The sequence below is a fragment of the Balaenoptera physalus genome (genome assembly GCF_965194825.1).
Source record: "Balaenoptera physalus genome assembly, chromosome: 1".
Taxonomy (NCBI): Eukaryota; Metazoa; Chordata; class Mammalia; order Artiodactyla; family Balaenopteridae; genus Balaenoptera; species Balaenoptera physalus.
In genome coordinates, this window is record NC_138882.1 from 135,710,906 (window position 1) to 135,724,115 (window position 13,210).

A 13,210-nucleotide genomic window follows, 5' to 3' on the forward strand; every position below is an offset into this window, starting at 1 on the left:
CTTAATGCAAGAGAAATACACTTGGTATTATTCAACAAATGTTCATTAAATGCCTACTGGGTTGAAGCAAGATCAGGAATACTACTTTTTTTTTTTTTTTTTTTAATGTTCTTTTGGCAAGCCTCTGCTCTTAACATATGAATACTAGGACCGTTTTATCATTTTTACATCGCTAAAAATTAATAGTCTTATTTTATTTCTGTCTAGATTGCTGAAGTCTCTTTTGCCAAAAAAATCACAAAGCTGTCTCTTTTAAATGTGTATGATTTTTGTTTGTTTTGTTTTTTATGCCATATTATGACTGTGAAACATTAAACAGTCTCTGGAGATTAGTGAAAGGGTTGATTGTATGTAAATGTGTAAGTAGGTATGCATGTTAGGAAATATCTATTTAAAATATAAAGTCTTACATTTGCTAAGAAAGATCTTAATGTGAGTAATGTACCAAAAGCTTATTTGACTATGCAAATTGACAGATTTTAAATGATTGGGGATAATCAGCTTCATAGTATCCTAAACTGAAAAGATAGGCAGATGCCTATTTGGTAGAAATTTTTGGGAAATAATACTTTTCCTTTGTTAACAAATTCCTTCATTAGAATTAATACCATATTATTTTTGCTTAAGAGGAAGGATTGCTTGTCATTGTTTCTTCTGAGACATTGTAGTTATTCTTTATTCTTTCCTACTCCTAAACTTTCTTAAGGTAGGATTTATTAAAATATTTTGAACTTTCTTTCTATTAAATAAAGATTAAATTCTAGATCTAGATTTGAGATATTGGAAATAAAGCATATGAAAAGATATTTTCACCAGTAATATCTGTCAATAGAAATCATGTAAACTATTTTTAAGTATTTTTAAGAATTTAAAAAATGACTTTGCAGTATAAATATTGGTTTTTATATAACTTTTCTTTTGCCAGATGATGGATCTAGCCAAAGTGATTCTGTTACTGAGACTGCCATGACACTACCAAGTGAATCTAGAGTCAATGTACACGCCATCATCTCATTAAAAATATTAGACTATAGGTATGTAATTCATTCTTTTAAATGTTGCAAAACACAGGAAACTTTCAGAAATAATCCTTCAGAGAAATTGGTGAAGAATTCATCAGAGTGCATTAGTACTTAGAATAATAGCAATTGCAAAAACAGTGATGAGATAAAAGCATATTAAAAGTACAGTGAACTTAAATGCCCATTCCTTAGGTGATTTGTGTTTATTAGGCTTAAGAGATAGATAAACGGTCGTTAATAGTAAAATTTTTATAATAAAGAACATTTTATTATTATAAAAAATAAGAGTGACAGTATTCATTGGTAATAAAATTTTCTGACTCAGTTACCAGCATCCAGAGAGAATTTTATATTGGAGGGGCTCCTATATTGGTAACTAAAAAATAAGTATCATTTATTTAATGAACACCTCAAGCAGGCAAAGCGTGAGAGGTTGTACTCTGTTTATATATTTGAATACAAGTCAAATAATATGTCATAATAATGTGCTCTGGTAGCACATATATTAAACCTGAAATAATTACAATGTTGGTATATAAACTTAGGCAGAAGCCTAATAATTTTTATATATTATGGGTGTGTGTTCAATTGGAGAAAGAAGATATCTATGCAGAGATTGGAAGTGGTTGTCAAGTATTCTTCAGTACTATCAAGGCAACAATGATAAAAACAACCAGTACTGTCAAAGCTCTTGCAGTGATTAGCTCATGTCTGGGTATTGTAATGAAAATAAAAAAGAATACAGACTCAAGTCAGATAGTGACTGGATTTGTTCAGTTACCCACACAGCCAGCATTAATTTCTGGCCTCTTTTCCTTAATGTATCAGTAGGTACCACCTGCTGAGCGGTTAAGATTCAGTCTCTGTTTCAGATTTGTTATGTTCCATTCACATAGAAATCACTACCCTAAACCACCTTCCTTCTTTGACACTGTAACACAGGGTAGTACTCTTCCATACTTGTAGTGTGTCCTTCTTCTCATAGCATAACATAGCAATTTAGCATGTCTTAATCTTATACATAATGTATCCATTTATTCAGTAGATATTTTTGGAGTCTACTAGGTATGTATCAAATTCTATGCTAGGTGTTGTAATACACTGAATGATCAGACAGACTTGATTCCTGCCTTGGAATTTCTTAGCTTAAAATTCCTTTTATCTCTGGCTTCCATTCTCTCCACCCTGCATGATATGATTTATTGAGTTTCTATTCTGTGCTGGACATTGTACTAGGTACTTCACATATGCTCTTGCTTTTAATCATTTAAAAAATCTATAAAGTAGTATTGATACAATTTTTTTTTTTGGTGCAGTATAATCATTCCCATTCTTTAAAGGTACAGATGTCACAAAAGCATAATGAAGATAGCACTTAAGACCATACATCTTAAATTGTTTTGATTCTAAATTTATTGTAATTTGTTTTCCTTGGAGACTTTAATTGGACAGGAGTATCCTATTTAAAATATAAATTATTTCCCAATCTTAAGGCATAAATGCCTTCAACTAAAGTTTTAAACATAGCATAAATCTTCAAAGTTTAATTTGAATAAATCAGTTTCCCATGACTTGAGCATTTCTGATGGAAAAGATAGAAGTGCTCCATCTGCACAGCAGAAAATGAGTCCTGAAAGCAAAAGTGGAAGGCATAATAACAGTGAAATCTAGGCTTTTTATCTTTTTTTTTTTAATCTTTTTATCTTTCTGTATACCGTATGCTTTTCTTATACAGTTCTCCCATAACACACATTATATGTAGTATTGTTTTCTTGCTCATACAGTCATTCGACATTCCATTGAAGATTCTTTTAAGTGGATGAGGTTAGGCATTAAAAACTGTAAAAGAATAACATAAGCATAACAGCTAATTATAACATCAAATTGTTAAATCTGCAAGTGTCAGAGTTCTACTATACTTTCATTTAAGATTAAATTTATATTTTATTGAAAATAAAACTGAAAATTTTAATGAAAAGGAAATGTATTTATATTTGCAAAAACTCTGACATAAATAACAATGAATAATTCTTCAGATTCTAATTTCATAGAACTGAAGTTTAAGGAAGGTAAATTACAAAGCTTATTTTATTAATGGAAGAACCAGGAATAGTTTAATCCAAGGCCACTACCCTGTGTACCTTTTCACATGCTAAATGAGAGAGAAATTGGTTTAGGTTATGAGAAAACTAGTTTAGTACAGTGTTGAACTTTTAAAAATGATTGTTGTCTTATAGTTAACTATATACCCAAAGAAAGTTGAGAGCTAACCTCTGTTAGAGATTTTTAAGAAAAGGGGTGAGAACAGTTTTTTAAATTATACATTTAGTTTTACTCTGAGGTAGAGGAATCTATTTACTGTTCCTTTACTGTATGACTTTTGGACATCTTAGGCTCTGAAGATATCTCTCTGTTTTTATTCCCATTGAGTATATGACTACACAGAAGGTCTGGCACAAAGTGTTATGACACAGTATGTTGTCTGAATGCCTAACAGTTAACATTTTGTGGGTTGGCAGGTTTTTTGGCATTTTTTACAGAACTTCCTAATCAACTACCTTGAAAAATCTCCTTATGAAATCTTTAAAGGCCTTTAAAATGAAAAGCAATAATCATATCTTTCCAGATTGCTAAGAATGATGCATTTTAAACCATTTTTCATTTAGTGATAAACAAACAACTTTGATTCCTGATGAAGTGTTTGATGCAGTAAAAAGTAACATTATCACTTCTGTTAACTTCAGTAAGAATCAGCTATGTGAAATTCCCAAAAGGTAAGAACTGTTCGTGATGCTATTTCTGTTAAGTTGTGAATCATTCTCAGTTGTACTTGCATCTTAGTTGCAAGAATAATTATTTTTCATAGTTTTTTAATTAAAAAGTATATGTAAAATTTCTTACATTGTTAATATTTGAGGGATTTGGTAAAATTTACTTAAGTATTCCCTGAGACACTTTTAACATTGGTTCTGAGAGATAGGTTAAAACTTTCTTTTTCTTTTACATTTTAAACTTGGAAAATAGGTATTAGAATTATTAAAAATATTACTTTTTTCCTATATAGTGAAATATCAGAGGAAAGTTTTAAGAGACCATCTAAAGCCAATTTCATGTAGATTAATAGGAATTTGGGGCTTTATGTTAATGAATTGCCAAGCCAGTGAATTTTTCCACTGATAGTAAAAACAAAATTGACAACTCTGTTAACATTTTCCTCCTAGAAAAGGATTCTTCATTTACAAACATTATAACTCATTTGCATTGTACTTTGTACTGTTTAATACATCTCTCTGGATGTTAATTATAGCAAAATCTTTAGGTTTTGAGAGAATGTTAGTTTAGTATAGTGTTGAACTTCTAAAAATGATTGTTACCTTGCCGTTAACTATATACCCAAAGAAAGTTGACAAATAGCCTTGCAATTAGAACAGCAGTATGGGAGACAGGATAGAATAATCATAAAGAATTTGGGCAGTAGAGTCTGTTGCTTGTATCTGTATCCCAGATCTATGAGCTTTGTGGCTTTGGGCAGGTTAACTAGCTTCTCTTAGTTTCCTCAGCTGTGAAGTAGAGATAATAATAGACTTATTTATAAGAATTAAATTAAATGACATATCCACTTAAAGCATTTAACCAGTGCCTAGCACTTAATAAATACTTAAGTACTTAAAAAAAAAAGAAAAAGAAAAAAAAAGATGATGTATTGGGGAAATTTCATCTGACTGCCCAAAATTTTTTTTAGATGCTTAAAATTTTTAAAAAGTCAGACAAACTATTATTTGCTTTCTATTTACAGAGAATAGTTTGAGGAATGTAGATCTTGAAAGATGATAACTTTAAGAGATTCTACTGAGAAAGGAGATCTAGTTCATCTTCTCTTTCTCTCTTGTTTAAAGTGTTCAGAAGGTATTTGATAGAAGAGTTGAACATTTAGATTGGCTCTTAGATAGGACAAGTTTGCCTTGGGGATCCTGGATCAAACAAGCTGATTGGGGATGAAGATGGAAGGAGTTAAAAGATATTATGTTATTGCTTACTTTCTCATTTTATCCCACCGTCTGGTTATTTTTATGCAAAACAGTATGCTATTCTGTTACCACAGTTATTTCGTCATTTTTTTTTCACAAGTCAAAATTGATTGCAAAAATAATACTTATTTATAAAATATTGGACTAAATGAAGAGACAAGTAATTTATGGTCTCATCACTGATTTATTCTATTGACTTCCTGGCATATTTTATTTCAAGCTGCTACCCATTTAGAATTATACATATAATTCATATCTTGACTGGTTTATTTGTCATAAACATTTTCCCGTGTTGTAAACAATACTTTAAAAATGTAATTTATATATATACCATAAGCTTGATTATGGCAGTAAATAAAACATAACATTGTATCTCTAAGCCAAATTTTCAGAAGAATTACTAAATCAGAGTATGGCTCTCGATACATAAGTCCAAAAGCTTTCCAAAAAAGTTTTATCAGTTACATATCCAGACTCATGGTATCTTTCACAGAATCTTATTTAGCACAGCATTTGATATTCTTTCTTTCTTTTTTTTTTCTTTGCTAATATGATAGACAAAAACGATTTACAGTTTAACTTTTGTTTTTTGGCAAATCATATATAACATCTCTTGTTCTTAAATTATGATCAGGTTTACTTAGAAGTATTTAATTCTTCCTCTCTAAGTATTTGGCTTAAGTTGCTTAGTAGTAACACTTAGCAAACCTAGGAATTAACTTACTGTTTTCATGCAATCATGATTATCATGATTAAATGATAATTTGGATAAGAGATACTATACTTTTAAAATGTTGCCATATCATATTTAAAAAGCATTTTGATGTATCAGATACTTCTGGTACTTAGATGGTTTTATATTATGGAGTCTAAAACGATAACTACGATGTTACAGAATATTTGTCTAACAATTTATTTTATGGATTCAAGTCACAGATATAGTATAAACATTGCCTAGATTTAACTTTTTTTGTCCATAATTGGTTTAAATATAAACTGAATGGTTTCTTAAACTTCAATCTACACTTAAGGTCAAATAGAAATTCTTGGACAGATAATATTATGGTTGTTTTTAAAAACCTATTTTGATCAGTTACATATCCAAACTGATTGCAATTTTTATGAGAAAAGTAACAGTTACAGAAAGTCTTAATTAGCAAAAATAATATAAGATTTTTTTCCTCTATAGTCTGCTTGTAGTTTTGAAGTTCTGACAGTGAATTCAAATAGTATTAACATTTAAAAATTATTTTTGTTTCAGGATTGTGGAACTGAAGGAAATGGTTTCTGATGTCAATCTCAGTTTTAATAAGCTTTCCTTTATATCCTTGGAATTATGTATGCTTCAAAAATTAACTTTTTTGGATCTGAGGTATTTATTGATACTATTGCTTCCCTTTTTAAAAAATTATTTTTTTATTATTTATTTATTTTATTTATTTATTTTTGGCTGCGTTGGGTCTTCATTGCTGTGTGTGGGTTTTCTCTAGTTGTGGCGAGTGGGGGCTACTCTTCGTTGTGGTGTGCGGGCTTCTCATTGCTTTGGCTTCTCTTGTTGCGGAGCACAGGCACGTGGGCTTCAGTAGTGTGGCACTCGGGCTCTGGAGTGCAGGCTCAGTAGTTGTGGCCCACGGGCTTAGTTGCTCTGCGGCATGTGGGATCTTCCCGGACCTGGGCTTGAACCTGTGTCCCCTGCACTGGCAGGCAGATTCTTAACCACTGCACCACCAGGGAAGCCTTGCTTCCCTTTTTTAATAATAACTTATCTTTGTTTTTTACCTAACTTTTGCCCTTCCCCTCATGTTTTTCTAAGAAAAGAAATTGGTCTTTAGTTTATTAATAACATTTTAGGAGAAATCTGTAATTAAGCATTTAGGAAATATTTTAATCAGATGTCATTTGAAGGTAATTTACAAGTTATGTGACAAGACAAAATTACTTAAAATATTAGAAAATATTAATACATTCTTTAGATTCATGCTTAGGCAAAATTACAGATAGCACATGGAAAGTGTTTGCTTCACATTGTTTCTTTTTTAGCATAAAACTGTCAAAACCCTATGCTGGCACAACAGCTAGCATGACTTCTCTCAAAAAGAACCTGTTTGGTTTCAAAGTATTATATTAACCATGCAAGGCAAGAAATAAAGAAAAAGAACACTATGAGTGGCAATAAAAAGAAAAGAAACTATTCAAGGCTCTACAGAGGTAATAGGAAGTTGAGTTTAAATATGTCCTAAATTGAAGTGACAGGATCAGAAGTGTCACAGTTTTTTGAGGGTAATAATAGGTATTTCAGGGTTAGACAGTCATTTATTTTCTTGGGCTTTAAAACTTAATTTGTAAAATATGTTTCTATTACCTGGGCTTCTTACTGCTCATATGTTGTTATTTTTAGCTGCTCTTGCTTTGCTCAAACAATAGTTAAATTACAATAAGCTATTTATATCTGTTTGAAGATTTATTCTTCCTGTACAGACAAAATTTTTTTTTATGGGATTAAAGCAAGTATACTAATAACTCTGCTCCTGCTAAATGTGGAATTGCTTCTGTTTTCCAGGGGCAGTTACACTGGCAAAACAGTTTAAAACCTCATTTTAGTTCAGTATTAATGGAACAGTGAGAATAAATTCCTGCCCCCATTGCTGCTGACTTTATTTTTCATCCCATTCTCCTGTGTGTGTGTGTGTGTGTGTGTGTGTGTACACGCGCATGCCTCTGTCTATAACTACACCTGGAAATTTCTAATTAAGTGACTAAAATGCGCTTTTATGTTTGCTGTCAGTAGGTATAAGACTCCAGGAAACTATAGAAACCATCATTGTGTTATTCAGCACAAATTAATAAAGACAATAACTGAGAAAAGTACAGAGAAAAGAAAAAAGAACATATGTTGAGTTGAGAAAGTATGACTCATATATTAGGCTTGACTTCTGAATGCAAAGATATAGGTTAGAGAAAATTATTCAGTTGTGATAGATAGCCATCTAGTTGGATATAACTTTTTCACAAATATTTTCTATTATTAGTACTTATACGGCCTCTAGAGTGCTTCTACCTTCTTGTTAACCTTTCTTCTAAAATTGCTCCCAGATCTTTTTAGTAGTAAATGAGATTCCCTTTACTGCTGTGTTTTATTGTGAGATCTTAAAAAATTACACATTGTGCAAATTGAAATTCTAAACTTAGAGTAGAAATGGACTTACTTATTAATACTTATGTAGTAGAAAGCTCCAAGTTTCTAAATATATAGAATCTCTTTATTTTCCTGTTTCATCTTTTTCATGTAATTTTTCAGTTGTTTTTGGAGTAGAATTTAATGTCTATATGTGAAATATTTCTATTCACCAAATACTTATAATACTTCTGATATCAAATAATGTAGTATTTATAAGCATAACCGAAAGGGCTCTGGCTGTGGAAAGTATTGTTGATTGCAGTTTGAAAGAGATAAGGGATTAGTTTACAGTGTTTATCCTGTTAAATCTATTACTAAAGAGTTAATTGCAGTATCAGTTGGTTGCACATTGCTATTAGGATTTGGTACATTAATCAAATACTTGAAGCAGCTGACCGATTCAGAATTCTCAGGACACGGCCTTAATGAAATCAAGAATTGACAAACTGAGCTGCGTAAATTTTTGTCTGGTCAACATTTTAATTAATTAATTAATTTATTTTTGGCTGTGTTGGGTCTTTGTTTCTGTGCGAGGGCTTTCTCTAGTTGCGGCAAGTGGGGGCCACTCTTCATCGCGGTGCGCGGGCCTCTCACTATCGCGGCCTCTCTTGTTGCGGAGCACAGGCTCCAGACGCGCACGCTCAGTAGTTGTGGCTCACAGGCCTAGTTGCTCCGTGGCATGTGGGATCTTCCCAGACCAGGGCTCGAACCCGTGTCCCCTGCATTAGCAGGCAGATTCTCAACCACTGCGCCACCAGGGAAGCCCCCTGGTCAACATTTTAATTATAAATTAAAGTTGTACAAATTTTCAAACTTTGTAAATCATCTTTTTTCTCTCTATTTTAGGAATAATTTTTTAAATTCTTTGCCTGAAGAAATGGAATCATTGATAAGACTACAAACAATCAACCTTTCCTTTAATAGGTAAGAAACAGAACAGACAAATCTGAATAACAATTTTCTGTGGAAAATTTGTAGGTCTTACTAGAGAATACAACTAAAAGAGCCAAATAAACAAAAAGGCCCTATATGTTTTCTTTATTTAAATATCCAGGTTTATTTTCACTTAGTTCTACTTAGAATTAAAAGTGATGTTGCTTTTTTAGAATTTTCACAACTGATGTCTAGTAGATTTTTTGTTTCTTTTACCCATTTTAAGAAACCTGTAAGCTAGTAGGAAGACAAATATGCAAATAAATAATTCTAATCGCTGTAGTGGAAGCACAGTGCATAGACATAGGTGTTTCCAGAGATTACTTGAAGGTAGAGGAGGTAGCTCTGAAACTGAGGCTTGGAAAATAGACATTTTCCAGACACACAGGGATATGGCATCCCATGTAGAGCAAATAGCATGTACTAAGGCACAAGGATGTGAGAAAATGATGGGACACGTCAAGAAGTTCAATATGGCTCGGACCATAAAGTGGGGAAGTAGAAGAGCGGAAGTCACAGATGAAGTTGGGTGTGTAAGCAGTAGCCAGCCCTTTAAGAGCTTTTTATGCCTAGTGAAATTTAGATTTTATTCTGTAAACACTATGAAGATACTACTAATATTTAAGAATAGCTAATATTTATTGGGAGCTTATTTATTAATATTTATTATCTGCTGACACTGGACTAAGTACTTTACATGTATTACCTCATTTAATCCTCACAAAAGCCCTACATGGTAGGTTCTGTTATTATGTCCATTTAGAAATCGAGGATTAGGAATTAAGTAACTCACTTAAGGTTCACATAGATTATAGAGCTGGGGTTTGAGCCCAGGTGGTTTGACTCTAGAAGCTGGGCTCTTTAACAGCTATGTCATATTGTTTCCTATGGTGAAAGTTGATTCTGGTAACAAGTTAATGTAAATATTAGTAGCTATCATTTAATATATTACAGATACTATACCAAGGTCTTCATATGTATTCATTTAATCCTTATAACAAGTATATAAGTTTAGTACTATTATTATTCCTCATTTACAGATGAGGAATCTAAGGCGCAGTGATGTTAAAATATTGCCTGTTTAAGTTTTTGTTCCGTCTACTCTATTATTTGTGTTTTCTCATGTGTAAGTTATACCACTGTTGTCATTATATAAAAATATATGCACTTCTCAGGTTTCTTCTAATTTTTATTTGTGAATTGAACTGTTGGTTCTCTATTGAGCTATCAATTACATTATTAATTAATGTCTTTTGGGGAGCTGGCAAAACCTAACCCTAACTTCTGTGTTAACTGGTGAGCTATGTCTTTTTTAATTACCTTGTTTATGGGTTGTGCGGGAAAAAGAGGAGGTACTACTTAGGGTGGTTTGGTCCATCTGTACTCCTTGTTATTGATTCTCTGATCCCTCTGTAACTTCAGAGGTGCCTTGAGTTTACCCTTCATTATTGCTTTTTTTTTTTTTTTTTTTTTTAAACATCAAGGCAGCAAAGGAAGGACAGTATGGGGAAGTGAAAAGGCCAACTATAAAGCTTTCTTTCAGCTCACCCTTGTCTTTTCTAGTTGAGGCAGCAGTTTGCCTCACACTAAAACCAAACTAGCTTCTGTCCCCCAAGAGATCCTCAGGGATTTTGTGTTAATTACTGAGAATTGCTCTGAGAGCCATAAGCTTTCCCATCTTTCTTGTGGCATCTTCAGGGTTGCTTTGGGTGAGAAAACCAGCAGCCTATAGTAGTTTTGTCATTTTTTCAAAAACCAAAATGAGTGTATTTATGGTTGTTGAAAAAAATGACAAAACTAGTCAGTTTTGAAGCTTAAGTCAAAGCAAAGTATAAATCTCTAACTTTTACTTAAGATATTGGCAGTGATTCTCTTTCATAAGAAGTAAAAGTGAACTAAGGAAGAATACCTACATGGAGACATTATACAGAGAGCATTTCAGGAAGATTTCCTTGTCTCCTGAATGAGAAAAGAAAAACATAGGAGAATTTACTCCAAACTTTTGTTTGATTTTATACATTAAATAGAAACTGTTACAAGTCTGTCCACTTAACATATATTTCAAGGTTTCCAGAATTAATCCAGTTTAAAAAAATTTTCTGAAAAATTTAAATGCAGAACTTATACCAAATATTAAAAACTTACATTAAGAAAACTTTATCTCATGATATCAAACTTAGGACCATCTATTTGAAGGAATGATTTTGCTTCTGATTCTAATATATTTAGGTGTTCTGTTCATGTTCTAATAGGTTCAAAATACTACCTGAAGTTCTGTATCGAATTCCCACACTTGAAACAATTTTGATTAGTAACAATCAGGTTGGATCTGTGGACCCTCAGAAAATGAAGACAATGGAAAATCTGATTACATTGGACCTTCAAAATAATGACCTCCTACAAATTCCACCAGAGCTCGGTAATTGTGTGAACTTAAGGTAAATGCACCATTCTACTAAGTTTTTCCATTCGATTTGTTGAAGCGTTGTTTTTTTTGTTTTGTTTTTGTTTTTGTTTTTTGAGGTACTCTTGCAGGCAAGTTGAAATAAAACATTTAATGTCCCGTTAAAAATAACAGGTAACAAAACTCCAAATCCCAATTCTGTTTTTCAAATGTTACCAAATATATTTTTTAGTTTTGTTTATACAGTATGTATATGTGTAAATATAGCAATTGATTGTTTCTAGTGATACTTTTCTCATCACTATGTATGTGTATAATCTGAAACTCTACTGCATAAAAATGTCAAGGAAATATAAATTCCTTAGCTGTGCATATAAATTTTTTCAATATCTGATTACAGACTACTACCATTTTTTCAAGGCCAGTATGGTCTTTCTTACTCTGTGTTTGCTGTTACCTCAGCCTCAAGTGCCTTTACCCTGCTTTTATCAGTAATCAACCTAATTATCACCTTTGAAAACCTTTCCGATATTCCAGGCAGAGTTAGTCCCTCCTCTGATTTCCCATCCTGCTTTGTTTGGACTCATTTATACCATTTCTTTGTCCTCCTTTGGAAAAGAGTTACCCCAGTGCCTAGACCATAGTAAGCACCTAATAAGTGCTTGTTAAGTGAATATAAAGGGAATTTGAGACATGAACAGAAAGCCCAGTAGTTAACAGAATGTGTCAGAAAAATTTAAATATTGAAAACTGCATATGATGGTTTAGCATATTTTACTTTACTAGAGCGGCACTGGTATCTTTCTCTGGTACCTCATAATACTGAATTATAGAAGACAAGACAAGTAAATTGATTCTTGTTATGTGCAATAGTTGTATTCTATAAAGTCTCCGTGAACACCAAATCAGTGAATACTAAACCATTACTCCCTAGGGAAAATAACAGAGTTAGGCTCTTTCAAGCCTCTGGTCACGTTTTCATCAGCCAATCAACATATAACCTTGTGTTATGTGTGTTTCTGTATTAAGATGCCTTATTTAATATTGTTGATTCATTAATATTGAGCTATGGCCAAACAGCACTGTGACTTATGCCTGAATGAAGCTTATCTAACATACGTATCTTCTGTGTAAGATACATGACATCCTTGTGCTTAGAAAAACTAGAAGACACTTCAGCATTACGCTTGCAGGCCATATTAAACAGTGAAATCACCAAGAAAAAGTACAATAATACAAAAAATGTTGCACTAAATAGACCATGGAAGGAACATTTGTTTATAGTATGGGAGCTGAAACAAAAAAGGCAGAGTGTCACCTTGTTTGAGCTCAGTTGGGAATGTACCTGTCAAGTGACTCAAATTTTTTGCTGCTCTGTGCATGTCCAAAATGACCTTCAAAATGCCACATGTATTGATTTGGGGGTTACTGGTAAATTTTAGTGAATAGGCAAATTAGCAAAGTCTGTTTGAGTAATGAAGATTGACTGTAATTAACCTTTTTTCTATAAATTAAGAAAATCATTCTTTAAAATAATTCCCAAGGCACATAGGAATATTTGAAGATATAATTTAGATCTACGGTATAATATGTTGTGAATCCTTTGACTTTTATTTACATAAACACTTAAGTTATTGAAAATTAA

At 32.2% G+C, this 13,210-nt stretch overlaps 1 protein-coding gene across 6 annotated transcripts in view; it reads left to right on the forward strand.

Annotated features, from left to right (window-relative positions):
• Positions 1-13,210, forward strand: part of LRRC40 (leucine rich repeat containing 40) — a 52,253-nt gene that overhangs the window by 36,574 nt on the left and 2,469 nt on the right. For all 6 annotated transcript variants that reach the window (XM_082420349.1, XM_082420351.1, XM_082420353.1 and 3 more), the window contains 5 exons: positions 926-1,034; positions 3,689-3,796; positions 6,312-6,422; positions 9,075-9,152; positions 11,414-11,599. In XM_082420349.1, the coding sequence (XP_082276475.1) occupies positions 926-1,034; positions 3,689-3,796; positions 6,312-6,422; positions 9,075-9,152; positions 11,414-11,599 (592 nt within the window). The remainder of the gene's footprint in view (positions 1-925; positions 1,035-3,688; positions 3,797-6,311; positions 6,423-9,074; positions 9,153-11,413; positions 11,600-13,210) is intronic.